This window comes from Acanthisitta chloris, unplaced genomic scaffold (genome assembly GCF_000695815.1).
Source record: "Acanthisitta chloris isolate BGI_N310 unplaced genomic scaffold, ASM69581v1 scaffold599, whole genome shotgun sequence".
NCBI lineage: Eukaryota > Metazoa > Chordata > Aves > Passeriformes > Acanthisittidae > Acanthisitta > Acanthisitta chloris.
This window is the reverse complement of record NW_008689595.1, coordinates 66,597-87,322: the sequence shown is the minus strand read 5'-3', so window position 1 is coordinate 87,322 and position 20,726 is coordinate 66,597. Positions and strand designations below refer to the sequence as shown.

Genomic DNA, 20,726 nt, shown 5'->3' with positions numbered 1-20,726 from the left:
ATAGTTCTTACTGCTTGTCACGCTACCTTTTATCAGTAGCACCCAGACGTGGTGGGTTTACAGTGCCAGGGCAAGACCCAGCTGCCTGCATAAGATAGTTTGGCTTATTTAGTTAGCTAATTTAGCTCATTTTCATCGTGGAGATACTGTCCTGTGCTTCACCTAAGGATGATCCTTCCTCTAAGGACTCCCATCAATATGGTGACCAGAGACTTTAGCAGTTTTACCATCTACCTAATTTGTTCAACTTTGGTTTATCTATATTTCTCTCTAGGGTTTTCCCCTCCCCCTTAGTGTGGACATCTCACTTTCCAGCTGAAAATAAACATGTTTTTAAAAAAATCCTATTCTAGCTATTCCTAAAAATCCCTCTATAATCTTGTTTTAATTTGTCGCATAATGAGTAATCAATGAAAGAAGGGTTCTTTTTACCCTTCTGCCAAGGGGAAATAGAGCAAAAAGTGCCTGTATCAAGAAATAAATTAAATTTAAGCTGTAGTCATAGAATGGTTAGAATTGGAAGGTACCTTAAAGGTCATCTAGTTTCAACCCCTCTGCCATGGGCAGTGACACATCCCACTAGCTCAGGTTGCTCAGAGCTCCATCCAGCCTGGCCCTGAGCACTGACAGGGAAAGGACATCCACAACTTCTCTGGACAAATTGTTCCAGTGTCTCACCACCCTGACAGTAAAGAATTTCTTCCTAATATCTAATCTAAACCTACTCTCCTTCAACTTAAGGCCATTCCTCCTTGTCCTTTTACTGCATGTCCTTGTGCCAAGTCCCTCTCCAACTCTCTTGTTCCCCTGTAGGTACTGGAAGGCTGGTGGAAATTGTCCATGGAGCCTTCTCTTCTCCAGGCTGAACAGCCTCATCCCTCTCAGCCTGTCAGATAAATAGGATTTCTGGCTGGATAGCCCTGGAGGATGCTGTATAAGTAGTGCTCATCAGAAATTCTTCTGTTCCCAGCAGCAGTGGATGGTTATTGGGGACTAAGGATTACCTTAATTAGAGAGCTATGCCAGGTTCAAAAAGGCCAGGACCCAAATATGTATTTACAACTTTTGTAGTTGGTGGTGTCATGAGTACCATGGTGCCAGTTGGAGAGGTGAATCAGCAGTTGTGTTGCTGTGGCTGGGGGAGAAACAAAGTGGGAAATAGCAAGGGTGGAAATTGTGCGTATTTCTTCCTTTCCATGCAGGAGTCATCTTGCAGCTTAAGAAAAGTGGAGGATTTCTGAAACTTACCCAAGGCACTTGATATTTCATTATAGCATTAAGTATAAAGCAATGTCATACTTGAATTTGAATACTTAAGCAGTTTACAAGTATGTATTTATTCATCCCAGGATGAAAAAAGGAGGTGGCAGTGAATTAAGAGCTGTGTCTGCTAAATGTAAGAGGAACTTGTAGGCCACAGACAAGATCCGGATTTCTAGAGTTCTTGTCAAAACCCACACCCCTCTCTATGACTGATCAAGTTGGCAACCTCATGGGAGTGACCTTGGAAAAACATCTGAGTTGCCTAAATGTTCACATCCTTATCTCTGGATAGTTGCTGATTCGAGCCATCCCTGCAAAAGTCAAATTTAATTACAGCTTTTCATAATTCTGAAGAACATCTTGCTCATAGTAAATGTCTGTTAAATATTACATTCTTTTTGGACATGCTAAGCTTGAGTTTTACATACAGAATGTAGGTTAAGAAATTTGCAAGGGATATTGGCTCTAAGCACCATAGTTCTACCAGAGATTTTTCATTTTATTTGAAATGCAGATCTCAGTTTGGGACTTAGAGGGTAAAACTAGCTTAGCAAAATGAATGTAAGGGATTCAGGCCAGTTTGCTCTGTCTGCACTTCCTGGAAGATCTCATTACTTGGATAATTATAACAAACAGGGTTGCAATAGCTCTGTGGGTTGGGCTCTAAATTAGTATGAGCGTGTGGCTTAGAAGGGATGATAATAATTTAGACTTATGTCTGCTTAACAGGAAAACTTTGGCTATTAATAGTGAGAAATTTTTACTGATCTGGAAAAAAAAGTCAATTCTTACCTTCTTAGGGACCAGGAAAGGTGAGTAGATTCATTCTTATATTTTGGTGGCATATAAATTAATCCAAAAAAATGAAAGAATTTGCTAATATATTGTAATATTAGAGGTAGATTATGTTCCTTTTCAAAGCTGGAAGATTTTTTTTTCCAAACTATATGTATATTTTCACATAAGGATATAAGTCATGGTGTTCTGCATCTTTTGATGTCGTTCAGGAGTGAAAATTATAAAAATAAAGTAGTTAAAATATCAGCAAATAGGTAGATCCTGCTGAGGCACTTGACATTCCTCAGGATGGATACAGGTGTCTTGTTATTTAATAATAGTAAAGGAAGAATCCACACTTGTGGATATTTCTATAGATCTAGTTCAGAAATGGTAACTGAAAGCACAAAAGAGCTAAGAAGATATTTTCATAATATTTCTCAGAACAGACAAACTGTAAGAAGGGAGTGTCTGGGAAAGTAAGACTTGCCTGAAGCACAAGCAACAGGTCTGTCTAGAAAAAGATGTCAAGCAAGTAATATTACATTATCCTCTGGAGCAAAGAACATTGCTTTCATTAATGAATCGTTGTTTGATCAGCAGGTTTTACTTTGACTTAAGGCAGTTAAGCAGCAAATACACTGTGGGTACAGGTGAGAAAACAGGCTGAGTGTGGATGTTTGGAGGAGATAGAAGACTTAGTTCTGGTGGTGTTTTTAGCAAAACTTAGTGGGTTCTGCCAAAGCCTTGATGGAAGATTTTTCTCGGAGTATATTTTCAAGTTTGTCATGTTACGTATCAGCATTTTCTGTACCTTTGTCGCTGCAGATGGTCAAATACCATATATTAGATGTTTAGATGAAATGGTAGTCAAGCATTTCTTGTTGTAACAGCTTTGTATTGCCTTTGCTGCTTTGAGCCTGTGGAGCAGTAGCTTACAGCACACGTAAGACCATGGAGTGCAATCCAGAAATAGAAATTTTATGCTATTGTTAATGCTTTTCACGCTTTTTCTTCCTCCTAATTTTAAGCCAGTCTGCTGTCCTAATTTAGTAACACAGCTGGTGGCCATACATTTCTGGGGGAGTGGCTGGTGGCCACATCCGCCGAAGGCACGAGGGAACACAGGCACTTCCTTGGCACTGCTTACTGTAGGTGGATTTCCTTTCACCCAGGTGATTATTACCCATGTTATGGCTGCTCTGAACTAGAGGAAATATTCCAAGGAAGGAGGCTCATTGCAGTTGGGGATCTCTGAGTCTTTAGTGGCATGTTAAGGTGACAACAGGAGATGGAAATCTCCCCGAACCAACACATGGAAGCAGCAGAATCAGAGGGAGTGTCTGTAAAGTTCTCTTGTGTAAGCCTTCTGGAATTTTAAGTTTATATCAGCTGATTTAATGACTTTCCAGATTATTCTGAGCACAGCTTCTTTTGTTTCCAATACCATTAAATGAAGTATTTGTGTGATGTGTGTTTTGGTTGAGTTCAGTTACATTTTAGCCTTGTTTGTACTTAAATGATTATTTTGACAAAAATGGAGAGACCAAAACCAACCATTCATTTACGTTAATCTTTGCCTTGGGTGACACTAAAGATAAGGCATTCTCATATTGCTTTTCAGATCAATGTGATCTGGAGATAAATAATGGCTTACCCATTATGACAGGCTATAAATGGCAGAGTTCAAATTAGAACACTGTAGTTTCTGACTCATTCCTGCATCTGTCTCTCTAGATAGTGAGGTTATGTACATTGACTGGAATGGACATAGGACACTGATATCACAGAGATTTTTAATACATTAGCTTTCATTGTGGATTTTTCACCAGCAGCATGGAGAAAAGTCTGTGTCACAGGATTCTTAGTTTGCAAGAGAAGAAAGTAATTTTGACTTGATAGTGCAAATTTTCATTGCATCAGGCTTATTACAGAGATTGACCATTAATTGTGATGAAGTAATTTGGACCCAGGTTTGGGGTATTTTTGCTGATGGCCCCACTGAAAAAAAAAAAAAAGGGTAAACTTTTATTTTAAAGCTGACTTTATCCTCTAGGTGCAGCTTCTGCATTTAGTGTTTAGTCAGGCTGCAACTGAGAGAATAAATATGAGTGGTTTAGCTGCCAGTCTTGCAATTGGCCTTGGTGGTCACTGATGAACACAGGACAAATCTATGTGAAATGCCATTAGAGATTATTGTAATATTTATTTAAATTCCAAATACTTGAATTCTTAGCATAAGTAGTTGCATGATAAATAAAGATTAGTGACATTTCAGTAACATTGGATAATTAGCCCCACAAATATGTGAGTATTGCCTATACACTTATCTACAAGTTGTGCCATTGGAAGGATATCTCTAGCCAGTTCCAGGCAGGTTTTTTGTGATGCTTAGAAAACTCTCAAAATTGAGCAGTTTTTAATCACAGATCTTAAAACTTGCTGTATCTGAAGACTAAATGTCAGAAGACTGAATTGCCCCCTTCATGGAAGAGAATTCAGAATTCTGTGACCCTTTGTAGGCTTTGCCAGTATTCTGAGTTGTGTGTTAGAGCACTGTGAAGATCATGTAGTGTGTGATCCCTATTTGCCAGTATTCTGAGTTGTGTGTTAGGGCACTGTGAAGATCATGTATAAGTGTGATCCCTGTTCCTCACTGTGTGGGCACTGGTCTCATACTTCAGTGATGAAGTGATATGCAAAAGGGCCTTATTTAAGAGGGAATTTTCTCACTTGCAGTGAAATGGACTAAATAAATTCATTTCCCCTATGAAATGTCATCTGTTGACAACAGTGACTGCTGTTTGACTAAGAGTCCAGCAACACCAACACACAAGTAGAGACTAATTTTGGAAGATTTTATGTGTTATCCTTAATGTCAGATAGTAAAATGAATGTATTTAATCCTGTTTTAAAGAGGCAACAGTAACTTCAGAATCTTCATTTCTGGAGCATTCTGGTTATTAGAACAGAAAGGATTGTATTTTCAGGGTCATGAAAGAAGTGGTGGAAAATTGAATGGGGGCATAGAAAGGAGAAGTAAAAACTATTTCAGAATTGCCTTTCCTCTTAAGGCAGCAGTCAAAAAGGAGAGCTCATACAGAGTTTTGTTCATAGGCTAAGCATGCTTTGCACCAAGTCTTCATTCTTTCATTAAACCCTAGTCAGTTCTCTTTTTTCCACAGACAAAATGTTGAAATTCACTGAACTTTGAATCTAGGAAACCATTGTTAATGATGAGAGGTAGAGGAATCTCAAGCTTGCAGTATTTGAGATTGATTGGTTTTGTTTTCATCTGCCTTCCCTTGCTTTAGTAAAATCTCTTTTTAAAAAATGAATCAACACTTAATTAAAGCCTTAGAAATCCCAAGTGATCTATCAAGAATAGGAAGAGTTTTGTTAGTTTTCTTGTTGCTGTGCTGTATTTTTGCTAGTGTGGACTTTAGTTTGTGTGGCTTAATTTATAATGTAAGTGACATATTTTTGTCTCTCAGGTTATTTAGTGTAATACACAATGGTTTCATCTGTCTTTTCAGTAGAAAGAGTAAAGGTCTGACGAAAACACAGATCATGACTTCTGACGCTAGTCACATGCTGGAAGCAGCTTTGGAGCAGATGGATGACATCATTGCAGGTATAATACTATTCTGAGATTTAATTATGTTTGACTCTTTTACTTTTTGATAATTACCCTGTTTATCAAGGTCTCTGTCATGCAGGTTCCACTACTGACACTGGTTCAATAGTTATGTGAAGAAAGTTGAAAATAAAATAAAGCAAAGAAACCCACAATTCCCCCTCAAACAAGAATATTGAAGTAGGGGAGATTTACTTTGCTCTAATGATAGATGGTAACTTAAACACATCCTCAGCCATGTAGAAACATTCCTTCAAACAAGAATATTGAAGTAGGGGAGATTTACTTTGCTCTAATGATAGATGGTAACTTAAACACATCCTCAGCCATGTAGAAACATTCCTTTTTGTATGTGTTAGTTTCTTATTTCAGCATGTCTTGAAATAATTTTCACCAAGTCTTCCAGTTAGGTGGATAATATATATCCATATTTCACACATGCACATATAGATGTGCAGATATGTACCTAATTTTCTTTATTTATGATGTATATATTTAAAGTATCTCAGCTATTAATTGCTGTCATGGAGTTAGAACATGTACTGTTTGTTGACAGTTCTATCCAGGAGTGGAGCTATGAATTGTTCTTTACACAGCTGTCCACTAGAAAGGCATGTGATGCAAGAATTTGCTGTCTTTTGATGCTCTCATGGTAAGGCAATTAAAAAAATGTTCTCTCAGCATTACAGCATCCAAGAAGAGAAGTTAATTTCTGTGGTTAGAACTGGGTAGCCTTGGGCTTTGTGCTCACACACCAGTTCAGGATGAGCTGCTCAAAGGAGTGTCTGGGTAGGGCCATGATCTCACTTGTGCACAATGGGAAAGTGTTCACTGAAGCTTTATAAATTTGAATAGTGACACCCATGTTGTGCTGCCTTTTTTTTCCCCCCTAATGATGAAGATGATAACTTCAGCCCCTTGTTGCTGCAGTTGTGCTTCTTCCTGACCTTCTTACTGTTCATCTAGTAAAGCTTTCTGTCTCGAGACTAATACAGAGCTTCAAATATCACCATCACATTAGCCATAATTAGACTGGAAGTTATTATCCAGGACTCTTAGCTTAAAGAAACTCTAGGGTGTTGGTTTTTTCTCATCCACATATGAGTCTTCATTCTAGATGTGTAAGCTTGAACAGACTGCTAAGATATACACAAGTGTAAATGTGAATGGTGTTAAAGTTAACTTCACAAAGATATACACAAGTGTAAATGTGAATTTGTGTTAAAGGTAACTTCACAAATAACTTTTCATACCAATGGAACAAGTTCCAGACAAACAGGAATATTTAGATATATGTATTTTCCTGTATGTAAAAACTTATTCAAACAAGGTTTTAACCAACAGAAGCTAATTGGGATTTTAGTTTTTCCACCTCTTACAAAAGAGGTAAACAGATAGGGAAGCATTGAACTTCCCTCAGATGTGTAAGGAAAGAACAAGAAAAACATGTCCCAAACCATAATTCACAAACTAGGGAACTATAACATATTTCAGCCATTGCAAACCTTGGGTTATGATTTTGGCTAGTGCTATAAAGAAACCAAAGTAACAAGGGAGGTCATGTCCCTTTCATGGTGCTAGGGAACCTGTGCTCACAAAGCACCTGCAAACACGTGAGGGTGTTAACTCAGTGTCTCTCTGTGGTGATTTCCATGACTAGAAATAAATAAGACATTTTAAGGCAGATTAAGTCAAGTCTGTTGTGGTCATTCTCCTCTAGCTCATGTTCTCTGTGTTCCAGAACTATTTCTTGAATATTCTGGTATGATTGAAGGACAAATGTATCTGCTGGAGTCTATACTTGGGTACAGTTATTATCCCAATTTGTCTCAAATTGAGGAACATAATGATTATTCAAGTTTGATTGTCCCTAATTCAATCCAGTAAGCTTCTGTATGCAATTTGGGCAGGGACTGGAAAACAGGAATGTTCTCTTGTCCTGTATAGCAAGAGAAAAAAATAGGTAGAAAACTCCTTCAGAAGGATAACTGGAGGACTGTCGAGAAACAAACCAGGACTGAGGTTCTCCTAACTGCAGATTTTTATATATCATATTATGCAAATATTGGAAAAATCATCTGTACAAATGTAGCCACTCTTAGAGTCACCTGGAAACAGCAAAAAGAAATAATCAACTGTTGAGAGTTTGTGCTATTTCAGTTCACTGTATCCAGATCCCATGGACATCTCTAGGTAGTACTGGATTCAAAGATCAAGGTTAAACTTTATGACCAATGTCAACTTAGGTAGCTGAAGAAAAAAGATATTTCCTTTGGAATGAGACCTGAGTGGGTACTAGGAGAGCTGCACTCTTCAGCTCAGAAACTTTGGCTTTAGGCACAAAATGAGTCTTCATCACTATTTTAGAGAAGTGAGAAGTCCAGAGATGTATATCAGGCACTGGTTAGTTTTTGAAGCTTGAGTATGTGTGATATGTGCACAGGCAAAACCAACATTCTCTGTGTTCAATGGGAACACAGACCTGATTGCATTTAGTCACTGTAGTTCTTGGTAAAACATTAGACTGTGGTCTTGCCCTTTAGAGTGAGAACTGGGTATGCAAATACATCTTACAAATGTTTACAGATTTACAGTCCTGCTTTTAGCCTCCTCATTCTGAAAGTTGGATCCCTTGCTCCAAATGTTAACATTGCTCATACATGATTCTGATTAATCTAACTAAGAAGTCTCAGTGTAGACTGTGCAATACAAAATGTATTAGTGTTTAGAGTGCATGAGGGGAGGATTGTGCAGCAAGATTAACAAATTGAATTTCACTGGACTTGATCAAATTTGACAGATAGGTCAGTGTTCCCAAGTCTTTTATGCCTCGGTACATCTGTACTGATAACCCACCCTCATAGCTATATAAATTAGACACGCTAAATGATTAGCCTTATTTGACTAAAATAGCAAAAAGGGCTAATGTGATTGTCAATGAACATGACTTATCCATTAGCTGGAATGACTTGCACTCCAAACAGAGGTTTCCTCTGCAGAAAGCATCCATATGTCAGATCCTCTGTCTATACATTCCTTGTTTGAGGCTCATGACTTTGGCATTGCTTCCCTCTGAGGTTTGACCAAGTCATTACTTTTCCTTTTATTCAGCTTGTACCTATTTATTATAACGTGTTTCTTTATAGGACTGTAGACTGTTTATTTTTTCTTTGTAATATATCCTAATGAACTAAAATAATTGTAAGTTTATGTCACATCAAACTGCTTCTCTCTGTCGCCAAATTTGGAAATCCATTATTTCCCTTAACAGTGACCGTAATTGTAAGATGTAAAAACTGTCACAATATTACAGCCTGCTGCAGCTCCAGAGTCTCTTCAAATTCACCAATTCACTGTGATTATTGAGTTTCCTTTTAACCAGAGCTCCTGCAATTATTGCTTGCTGGAAAATAATTAGAAAGTTAAATGTGTTATCACGTGGGTGTGTACTAATATTTCAGTATTAGCACTGAGAGATTTTAAAAGTAAATATAATTAAGAAGTTGAGTAAGAAGCTGTTCAAGAAGTATTCATGTTTGCATTCCCTTCTCTTGAGGTGGCAGAATGCTGGTGTTGAGTTCATGGCTTTGGCTGTGTGTTACAGACCTTTAGAGGAAATTGTACTTAAGCGTTAAACAAGTTTTTAATTCAAGTTTATTATATTTTCCTCATGGGATCTACTTGTCAGAATTTGAAGGAGGACCTGTTTGAGGGATTGTTTTCTTCTTCTTTTTTTTTTTTTTGTCATTTATTGTCTGCCCCATCATAATTTTACTATGAAAACAATCAAATTCAAGTTCCAGAGCTCCACTAAGCTCCTGGATGTGTTAGATTACTAAATCACCACTAGTTATGTGATTAGAACTTGGCTAATAAGTGAAGGAGTGGACAAAAAATTACTGGCACTCATTTGAACCTGTTTGGATGTATTTTAGGTTTTGTGGTATAAAGTTTTCACGGAGGTCCTACATAAATAATAAGAAATCAAAATATTTACTAGGGAGCTCACCCTTTCCCCATGAATAGTCATACATCATCCCAGGCTTGAGTCAGAATGTAAGGACTGGTCTCACAGCACTTTCACTGGAGGAGATAGACACCTCTGCTCTGTTTCATAAGGGATTGAAATTGTCCAGACCAGACAGAGAGCACTTAATCCTATTATTTGACTGTGCTGTGTGTTGGGGAGGTGCTGGTGGGTCTCCTTTGTAATACATGCTGGGTGACATGCAGCTGATGGGCACTACAAGCCTCTTGTGCAGAATGGCTAGAGAATAACTTCTATTTTTTTCTTTTCCATTTGAACACTTCCATACCGTTTATATTATTAGCATTTATGTCCTATTCAAGGTTCATAATATTTTCATATTCTGAATTTGGTTTCCCTAGTAAAGGTATATAACTTTTCATTATCTTAGTAGGAATCTTTGTTGAATTTCATTTTAGAGCACTGAACTGAGTTAAAATTATGATGAGAGAAACATAACAATTAAAATAATGAGCAGTTTCTTTCATTATAGATCAGAATAACTGAACAGCAACAGCTGCAATGGTTTTCTTGCATTTCCTAAGCAAATTGTAACTGTGTTAAAAGGCTGTGCTCCAGATATGAGTGTTTCCTTTTGATTTTCAGTTCTTTTTAAACCAATAACTTAAGCTTTTTTTTTTTTCTGAGCCAAAAAAAGAATATACATACAGCACTTGTTTATCTTGTTCCTGCTGTGCATTAAGTAAGGTATTTGTGAAGTTTTACTATAGTGGCTTGTTGGAACCATTAGCTACACTGTGTTTATGCATAGATCTTACAACAATAGAGATATGAAATAGGAAATTAAATAGTAAATTACTTGAAATTAAGTCTTTGATAGGGAAATACATAACTTCGTGTTGTAGCAGTTCCAGAAAATTATCTATCAAGAGTATTGTAAAGAGGGGGAAAAAAAGCTAAGCATTTTGACCTTTAATCATCCAGGATATTAAAGGGGAAAATATAAAAATTTAACATAAATATTTAGGGTTTATAATTTGTAGTTCTTTATTTCATAGCACTTCTTATAGCTTGTTTTAGGTGATGACATTTATCTTCAGCTACTCAACTTCAAAGAGCTAATTAGTTAACTCCTTAGATGTCCAAAACCAACAGATTTATAACAAAAATATTTTTAAAACTTGAAAAATCTAGCAGCTCACTCTATTTTATCTCATTCATAATTTTTCATGTTAACTTTCTGTGCTCTTGCTTTTAGATTTGCTGGCAGCATGTAAGACGTGACCTCTCAGACTGTGGGCACACTGGAATTTGTGGTTTTAGCCACTTGTTGCTGTATTTTATAGGGCCCTTACACGTGCTGCAGCCCTCAGGTTAATACCTTGCATCACTGTTCAGGTGCAGCTTTGATCTGGGTTTTAAAACCATGTGAAAGTCATGACAACTTGCATGTTGATTTGTGCAGCATTGACTGCTCATTCCCTCCCCAGAGTTGCCAGAGCAACCTGAACTTTGGAATTTCCTCAGTTTGGAGTGTTTAACCTTGAAAGAGGTCACTGTAGCTGTTTGAGCTACTGTCCCCAAACATGCTGTCTGTGCTCTCAGTGTCCTAAGCAATACCTTCTCACAGAGTGGGCTCTGGGAACAGGAGAGAGAGTGAAGACTCTGAATCTTGTTCGTAGGATTGATGGATTCTCTCTGGGATTAGGACAGTACTACAGAGTCTTATGGAGCTGAAAGCACTGCCAGCTTGTTTTCCTCTAAACACTTAATGATCCTCTACACAAATAGCTTTTAATTGTTTTGTAAAAGTCAAAATTGTCCATTGAAGGTCCAAGTTGAACTGATTCACTGATGAATTCGGACTTTGACTTCCCTTGCATCAATTTCTTCCCAGCCAAACAACAAAATCAGAAGTTTGCTTGAAAATGAGACCTAAAACTAATTCAAAATGGACAAATATTAAGTTTAAATATGCTACTTTAAATTCTTTATCTCTGACTATAGGTAAACAGTTCTATCAGTATAAAACAAAAAATAGTGCAGTCACCTACAGCAGCTTACCAAAACTGCAGTAGTGCATTGCATTTGTGCAAAACAAAATCCATACATCACAGCTATTTGTATGGAACTTTGAGGAAGGGTTGAATAGAACCAGAAACATAAACAGCAGCAGAAACAATATGCAGCAAAGAAAGGCAGTTAAACCATGATGGTCATAACCCCATGGGATTGGAAGTCTGAGACACAAAGGTTCTTTTCTGGTTTATGTGATGTGATCTGTTTTTCAGTACATGAGTGAGTCAGTTGTTTAACAGGCAAGTGAACACATTTCCAAGATTTCAATGTAAACAAGATCTCTTTAAATTGAAGATCATATCTTGTCCATTTCCTACTTTAAGCCAATGCAACTGATTGGAAAATCTTTGGAAAAATCAAAGTAGTGCAATCTTTATAAAACAAGTTGCCTTAATTTCCTCACAAACTGAATGCTCTTATTTTTTCTATGCTTTCAGAGGTTTGTTTTTTTTTCTCCATGAAACACTGTTCCTGTTACCAGTAGTTTACTAGTGCTTGCTACAAACAGTTACAGATTTTGTACTAAAAAGATGTATGTGCTGTCTCTACTACTGCCTTCACTGGCCCTGAATACAATCCTTTGTGATGCATAATCAAAAAGAAGAAAATTGGTGCAAGTATTTTTTATTCTTTGTCTTTAATCAATGTGCTGATCCTGTTTTTCCTGTGCAATGGAGACTCAGCCTCAAACCTCCATCATATCTGCATAATCCTTCTTTGTTTTTCCATCAGCTCTAAGGTTGCTTAGCTTGTGTTTCTGGACAGGAGAGATCTTTGGGTTGTAGCTGTGTATGCAGTCCCTAATGTGCTACAAATCACAGCTTAGCATCCAGAAGCATGGACAGAAGGAAAGTAGAAGGGAAAAGGTTGAGTAATTACAGATACAATTTGCATAAGAAATTATAGAGAGTTCTGGAAAATTGTCTCAAAGATTCCATGGCTGATTGTACACAGAGCTCAGCTGAAAACCACCCGAGCTGCATGAAACTTGCATCTGAGTGTGGTCATTAACATTTCTAGGCTTGGAAATTTCTTCCTAGGGCTTCCTGCTAATCCAGCTTAATAGTTACTGTTCCCTGTAGTTAAAGATCTAACAGCAGAGATTTGAGGAGTTAATATAAGCTGTGATTCAAAACACACCATTTGTGATGTGTTTTGCATTACAGTATTAGAAGAAAGGACTGTGTGAGCTGCTTCACTCATTTGACAGGAGGCTTTGAAACAAGGAGCCTGAAATATGTCCCATCCAGAACTTGCTGCTACTAGTTTACATAAATTCACATTTCCAAGGCTAACTTCATAAGAAAAAGAAAATTGTTCTTCAAAGAAAATTACACATTGTAGTCTTGAAGGAGAGAGGAAGAACTTGGACAACCTTCATGCTCATTGAGTAAAAATTCAGGTAAAAAAAGTGTTTTCTAGCAGTGTAATGACTGACTGCAAGGTCAGATAAAAATGTATATTTATAATTTTATTCTAACCACTGTGGGTCAGATATTAGAATTGTTATTCTTGAGTATTTCAGCTTTATACTAAGTCATCATTACCCAGGATAAAAGTACTGTTTGGTTTTTGCTGTGGGACTTTTGTTGGGGTTTTTTTGCTAGTTTCTGATCTAAAGGAGCCAGCAGGTATAGGAAAACCTCTTTTTAACCACTGATGGGTGAGTTGTCCATTACAAGGAATTTTTCTTAAAACTCAGCCAGTTTTAGGGCAAAAAGACTGAGATAACAAGGGTGTGTGTAGGGGAGCAGAAGTTCAGATGAAGGGAAAGTGAGAGATCAGAAACAATATTTGCTAGACCAATGTGATGGACAATATAAGCTGAGGAGAGTGGATTTGTGAACTGACAAGGCTTTCTGCTTTTCTTTACTTCTGCTTAATAACTTGTGTTAGCTACCAGCAGTGCTGTTTTCTGGCTAGGGGATGTGTTTCCCAAAAGGAATGTTTCTTTGAAGCTGTTCAGTGAATTGTGAGGAACTTGGAAATAAAAAACATCCTTGCATGGTCAAGCTGTAAGAAATGTGTAACTTCTGTTGTTTTCCTGTCTTTATTACTTATTTTATTCTTTCTGCCTACATACTGTGCAGCAACATTTAGCCTCCTTCCACTTTGGGCAAGACAGAAGTAAACTACTTGGAGCATCTTAGTTCCAACATCTTTTCCCCACTTTCTTTCTTTCCTACTCCTCTAAAGTAGACATTTTTTATGATTAGTTGTGTTCCAGTAGTAGACTAGGAAACTGTGGCATCATATATCATCTAAACATCATGACAAAAGGTTCCCCTGTGTTCTGTTTACCCCTGGAAAACAAGTGAGGCTCAGGGAGAGAAAAGAATGAGTCTTTTTTCAAGAGTTCCAAACTGCACTCATTTTTCCTGAGTATCAGTGAAGCTCTCGTGCTTGAGCTGCATTCTTCCCCTCTACACTTATCTATAACAAAACTGCACATGAATTAATTGCTGATGTTGTTGTTGTAACAATTCTTGGTGGTAGAGTATACTATGATGACAGAGTGTTGTGTTTGCTCTGTGGCATCACTTTGTTTTGGGGTTGGTTTTTTTTTCTGCATCAATCTGCAATGAGATCCAAATTCTTACTGTCTGGTGCTAAAACTTCATGTGCTTTGCAGCATGATGTTGTAAAGGTTTAAACTAATGCAAAGAAGTATAATTATTTACTCCTACGCACTTTTACTTCTGTTTTTCAGGGTGTGTTCTTGTCCTTCTGGTGAACAGTACAGATCCTACTTAGTATGAAACTCCTTGAAAAGCAAATAAGAGAAGCAAGCCCGTGATTCATTTGAATTTTAGCAGTAAAACAGGAAGCTTTCTGAATTAAAATGCTGAGTTGAACTCTGTATTTCTGCATTTTTTTCACCTAGTCTAACATGCATTAGTTGTTGCATTCAGAGGAGTTCTCCATTTTCCATTTCAGTTAGGAGAATAAAAGGTACTGCCTTAGCAACTCAGGGCTAACCAGTTTGAAAGCAGTTTCAAATTTTGCTTAGAATTCTGCCCATCTGAGCAGGCAGTTGCAGAGCCTGGGATGGCTGGAGGATGCTTAGGGAGTGTGCCCAGGCTCAGGAATCACGTCAGCCCTGGCCCTGGCTGTGCTCCAGCACTTAAGGATTTTTGCCTTTCCAGAATTAAGTCTCTTGAGGGTGTCAGTTCTTTCCCTTGCCAGGGTTAAAGAGTGTGCATATATGTTGTTTTCCTTAGTGTTGTAATAGAGGTAAATCAAATAAAGGCCAAAATGTGTGACCTGCACTGTCACTGCATTGGCTATTTTATCCTGTAAGTTCATTGAAGATGTAGCTACCAGAGCTGATTATGAAATAACTTGGAGTTTTCTAGTGTGAAAAGTACTTACTCACAAAAAAAGGTAGCATGGAGTTTTAAAATAGTTTTCTCACTCTTCCTTTTGGAGAAGTCCTAATGACACAAGAACCAAGGAAGCCAAACCTTTAAAAGTGGTATGATTGCTACTGAAGAAAACAATGCTAGATTTCAGTTTATCCTTTGGAAATTAAGTAGTGAGCCCCTCTGGCTGAATGAAAAGATGTAAGAGGTTATGTGATCCCAATGGCTCTTACACAATTTGGAACTCTGCTATTTTTAGTTGCTCGAGTTTGCACTAGGAGATACAGAAACAAGCTGACATGAGGAGCTGAGAGTACAGAAATGCATAAGAAAATATCTTTTAGTGGTTAGAATACTCAAGTCCAGCTAGAGTTAGTTGATCCCTGTCCTCAAAGGGAAGTAATTCAGGAAGGCAAGGCTGATTTATGAGGTGAGGTTGTCTCCTGTAGCTTTGTAGCACCGGATATTGGAGAAACTTTATCTTGGACATGGTCTTAGCCAGAAGTTAAGATGATATCTTGCACCTGAGGTATTAAAATAAACTCATAAGCAGCGGAAGTCAACAGGATCAAAAAGAATATTCTGAGTCTGAAAAGAGGTTAAGATGAGATGAAATACTCTAGTAGTGAAAATGAGTGTTGCTTTAAAAAAATTTAACCCCCTACTACTGAGCTTTGCTGAAGTTTAAAAGTTTCTAGGGGTGTTTTTCGTTGTTTAAAACAGTCAAACACAAAAACATCATCCTACAGCAGAATTCAAGCCACACAATTTTTTTGCAGAGATCTGACAGAACTCTTTGTGTCATTAAAACAGTGGTTGAGGGAAAACTGGTTAATATTATTTAAATTATCCCAAAAGCTTTGAGTCAAGTTTAGCACTCACAAAATGACAGAAAAAATAATGGTTTTCTTTGAAAACTGATTGACATGGGAATAATGTTAGGATCAAGTAATCTATTAGCATTTTGGTTAAAAGATAATCTAGGTGCAGAAGGCATTTCAGTGTGCTTGGACCTAGAGTATCAATGTTTTCTGGAGTTGTGTTTAGGTATTAGTTGTGTATCAGGCTACATGTAAATAAAGCATTGGGTTCAAACATAGTTTGAAATGTCCAAATCATGGTAAAAAAATGACCATAGCAGGCAAACTAACATTGATTAATCAAAAGTAATGTGTATTCAAGCAGAAAATGTGACTTCCTTATACATTTATACATCACATTAGATACATCTGCTCAAGACAAAAAAAACCCTGCAGATAATAGTCAAAGGTCCAGTGGAGATTTTTGGTCCTTTCATAACTAAGATGTAAATGATGTTAAACACAGGAGTAAAATGGAGAATAGTAAGGAGATTATTATAATCCCTTTGTGTTTATCAATTATGTGGTCTGCTAATGAATGCTCTATGCTATTGGGTCCAGTGCAATATGAATGATCAAAAACTTAAAAAAAACTCCAATTAAGTCAAATAGAGGAGGGAAATGTGATTGCTTATGCCAGAGAGAGCATGAAAGAAGACATGAGTACAATCTATTATGCACACGAGGAAATGAATTGTGAAAAGAAACCTGGAAAAGGAGAGCAAATAGAAGTTTTCCACCTGAGTAGTTCTTAGGGAAACAAAGGGATATTAAATGAAATCAAGGTCTGAAATTCAGAACTGAGCTTATTTTAGTGTGCACCTCATTGAAACACAGGGTGCTAAGCAAAGAGATTTGGAGATATTAGGATTTGTATTCTTTATAATCCTTCCATCAGTGAGGTATGTTTTTTCCTGTGCTTGTAGTTGTCAAGAATGCAATATCTGTGCTGGTGGGTGGTGTGACTTAGAGCTTTTTGTAATCTAGAGAGCTAGCAAAGTTTCTTTTGCCATTTTTATTGCTAACCTTTTGGGCTTTGTTCTCTGTGGGAGAGTTTTAAACCTGCTCACAGTCATATATTTTTCTAGTTCTGGTAACATGATCTATTTTTGTCTGAGTCTCTTGTCAGAGGGTTACATCGCTGAACACTGTGCTGTGTGGGAACTTCTGGCTATGTAGCTGAGAAGTTAGTGACATCTCATGGTAACTGTGGAAAATTACAGGGGATTTGTATGAAGGTTTTGACATTTAGAATTTGATAGACATTGCAAATGTTTTCTAGGTCAAAATTCTTTCTTTAATATGTAAACACCTCTCACATTTAGCTCTCCAGTGTTCATGATTTATCTAGAGACGAATTCAAGTCTTTCTAAGCCTGAAATTCTGATGCTTGTGTATTAGCATCAGAAGTCCAAATGTTGCAGTGTGCAGTACCTATATATTTGTCATCAACAAAACAATTCTGTAATATTATTTTCTCTCCTGGTTTTCCTTGGTTTAGGTACAAAGTCAGCTACAGAGTATGCTAATGGTTACGATATTGTGTCACCTGCTCCATCAGTATACTTGGGCACATTTCAAATTTTGCATCTTCTGGAAGATCTGAAGATGGCCCTGGAAATGCTGGAGGATCCCCAGGAGAAGGAGGCACTGCGGAGTCAGATTCCAGGGGCCACAGCAGTGTGTCTGCGGGAGTGGTTTGAAGAGAATCTGGTGAGTTGGTGCTTCAGCTCTTCCATTTCGTTTGCAAACAGGATTGGCTCAAGTATTTTGATACTTTGCTTTTATAATAACTGGAATCTGCATCCTTAGAGAGCTGGAGGGGATGGTGAGCTGAGGATATGTGCTGATTATTAAAGCAATGCAGATATAGGAGTAGAAGAAGTTGATAAAAGACCTTATTTTGACCTTGGTGAGAGAAAAGAGAGTGAAAATCAACTACCAAAAAGTTGGTTTTTCTGTGTTGATTGGTTGGTTTACTTGAGTTCATCCTTTGCTGAAGATAACCAATTTATAACTAGTTATAAAATTTTGTTTTTAAACTATCTATTTGGAATACAGTGGCATTGTCTGTTGAAGGGACAGACTCAAACTGGATGATTCTCCTATCCTTTTTCTTGCTACATTCCTTTTACCTTTACTATAGGTACTACAAATCTCCAAAGTGTCTTGTCCACCAGGCAGTGGTGGTAAATGCAGGAAAGCTGTAGCTGCTGAAGGTGAGACAGTCACACTGAGATAGATGGGAAATAAACATTTGACTATATTGGAAAAGATTGAGGCTTACCAGGTGAGGAGCAGATCTTCAGACAGACTTTAAAAGATGCACAGGAAGAAAAACAGCAGGTCCTGCCACAACACCAAACCTGTCACTGCAAGGGAATGGTGTTTTCTTCACAAGTAAAAGCGACCTGGCACTTTCTCAGCTTCAGAAAAGTTTTCCAGATTAATGGATTTTCTTCTGGCTTTGTCAATGCATGTGACTTCTGTGTCTGTAGCTTCTGGCTTAGTGTTTATCACCTGTGCCCATTGTAATCTCAAGTTGTTAGAAAGTTAACTGCTTTTGTTTCAACTTGTCAGCCACTAGTTTGTTGGCATTCCTCACGGTTCAGGTCTGTGGCTGGAAAATCCTGCTTGGAACTGCATGTGAGAAAGGAATGAGAACTTGGTACCAGTTTTGAAAGCAAAAGGTGTAGGCAATGTTTAATTTGGATTTGCACTATTAGATTTTGGATTTTGATATCCTTAGGCAGCTCGTCCTGAATTCCTGCCTTAGCAGAAATGTTAATGGTTTTTCAAAGCTTTACAACAGCTAAAAGATGTTTTCAGTGCGTAGAAGACACAAATTTTCAGAGCTGTTCACAGTAAAGTTAGCCCTAAAGCAGCAAGTTGAAGAGTTTGAATGTGGCTGTTGACCCCCTGATGCAGAGATATTAATTAAGTTAGCCTTGCACCCCTGCAGCATAGGTAACACTTGATGTTTTGACTCCTTCTATTAATCCATAGAGGTATATCTCCTTTTTCATGCAAAACAGAAGGCACAGTTGAGTCTTAGAATTGCCATTTGCTGATGTCCTAAAAGCTTTGTCTACTGTCTCAAGAGTAGTAGGATTTGATGAAGCAATTGGGCAGTCTGGACTGGGAACCAGCACAACAGGGAAGTTGGAAATAGGGTATCTCCAGTGCAGTATGTGGAGATCACAGTTTCTAAAATGTTTTGCACTGTTCTGCCTCAAGGGAGTGTAGTGTGTAGCTGCTGTGACTGCTGTTTGAAAATGGATAATAATCCGTGTATTCGTAGGCCTTGATGATTTTTAAAACACAAATAATTCCTTAGCATTTACACAACTTCCTTCAGCTTTGAATCTGAGAGTTTTCTCCACTGACAAGCAGCAGTTTCACTTGGAAGAAATCTGATAGCATTCAGCTCATTTCAGTGAAATGGAATATGTATTTCATAGTTATGTCCCACACTGAAAATTCTTTCATTCCAACCCAGAGCTGCGAAACATGATACTTAACATGTGGAAAAGGATAGTCAAGGTAGTAAGCTAGAGAGAATGAGAACTCTGTAGCTCAATGAATCCATTCACATCAGAAACCCCCAACTAAGTTTGGCAGTCATTACTCTGTGAAGTGCTGGAGTGTGACTAAAAAAACCTCAGTCAATTCCCATGGCTTAAACACTTCAAGGCTGCAGCAGTTTGCTGATTTATTAAAACATAATTAACTAGACATCAGGGAACTATATATCCTAAGTGATTCAGAAATGTTAAGGAACACCTACAAATTTCTAAATGCAGTTCCAAAACTGATTCCAGAAACTTAGAATCCCAGACTCCCAGCCACATGCACACATTTCCTCTCTCACAGCTGCTGTTGGTCCCAAGCGTGAGCAGCCTCTTGTGGGGATGTGTTTCCCTATTTATGCACAACTCCTGATAGACCTGTGGGTGCCTTAGCTCTGTCTGTGCCCGTGGAGCTCCCTGTGACCTGCTGAGGAACAGCTCAGGAGTCACCCCCAAGTGTGGGGCCCCAATGTTTGCAGCTGGTAGCTATCAGGTAAAACATCATTGCATGAAAAATTCCAGATGTGGCACATTCTCAAGTGGAATGTGCTCCAAAGTGTCTCTTCTTAGGCTAAGAACTGCGTGCAGAGATTTGGGATATGTTTCAATTGTTGTATTGAACCAAAATGTTGCATAGAACAATGTTTGATAGCAGGAGCAGTAATTGAATTGTACCAAACTTTGGAGTGGATGGTGAAGCCTTTGAGCTTTTTTGAAGAGCTATTATAGGCTGAGTTGTGTGTGTATGTGTTGAGGTGGTTCTTTCATGGATGATTAATTCTACATCTGTTTATTTTTGGGATCTGTGCACCTTCCTTTGAAGCTGGAGGGCTGCTCTAGCATGTGACTGAATACCTTTAGAGACTACAGCAATTGCTTTGTTTCTAACATTTTGCATGAATAGGTGTCCAAAATATTCCCAGCTTATCCTGATTAGGCATATGTTAGAAACTGAGGGTACAAAAAGCAATCTGATGTTTATTTTGGAAGCAGATAAGCATGCTGCTTTCAAGAAAAGAGTGGTATTTTATGATTCTTCTTAAGTGTCTGGTTGAAAATTGTAATAAAGAAATCATTGCTGCTGCCATCATTAATCAAGAGTACAAACAATGTGCCTTATGGAAATAATTGAATATGTGTTTTGCTACTGCCCCATATTGCTTTTATGGAAAACCACAGAAAGGGAAGTCA

The 20,726-nt window shown here is 37.8% G+C and overlaps 1 protein-coding gene across 1 annotated transcript in view; it reads left to right on the top strand.

Moving 5' to 3' along the window:
- Positions 1-5,610: 5,610 nt before the first annotated feature.
- The window catches only part of PPFIBP2 (PTPRF interacting protein, binding protein 2 (liprin beta 2)), a 70,306-nt gene continuing 55,190 nt past the window's right edge, over positions 5,611-20,726 (top strand). The window contains exons 1-2 of the mRNA XM_009081463.1: positions 5,611-5,674; positions 17,468-17,679. Of these exons, the coding sequence (XP_009079711.1) occupies positions 5,611-5,674; positions 17,468-17,679 (276 nt within the window). The remainder of the gene's footprint in view (positions 5,675-17,467; positions 17,680-20,726) is intronic.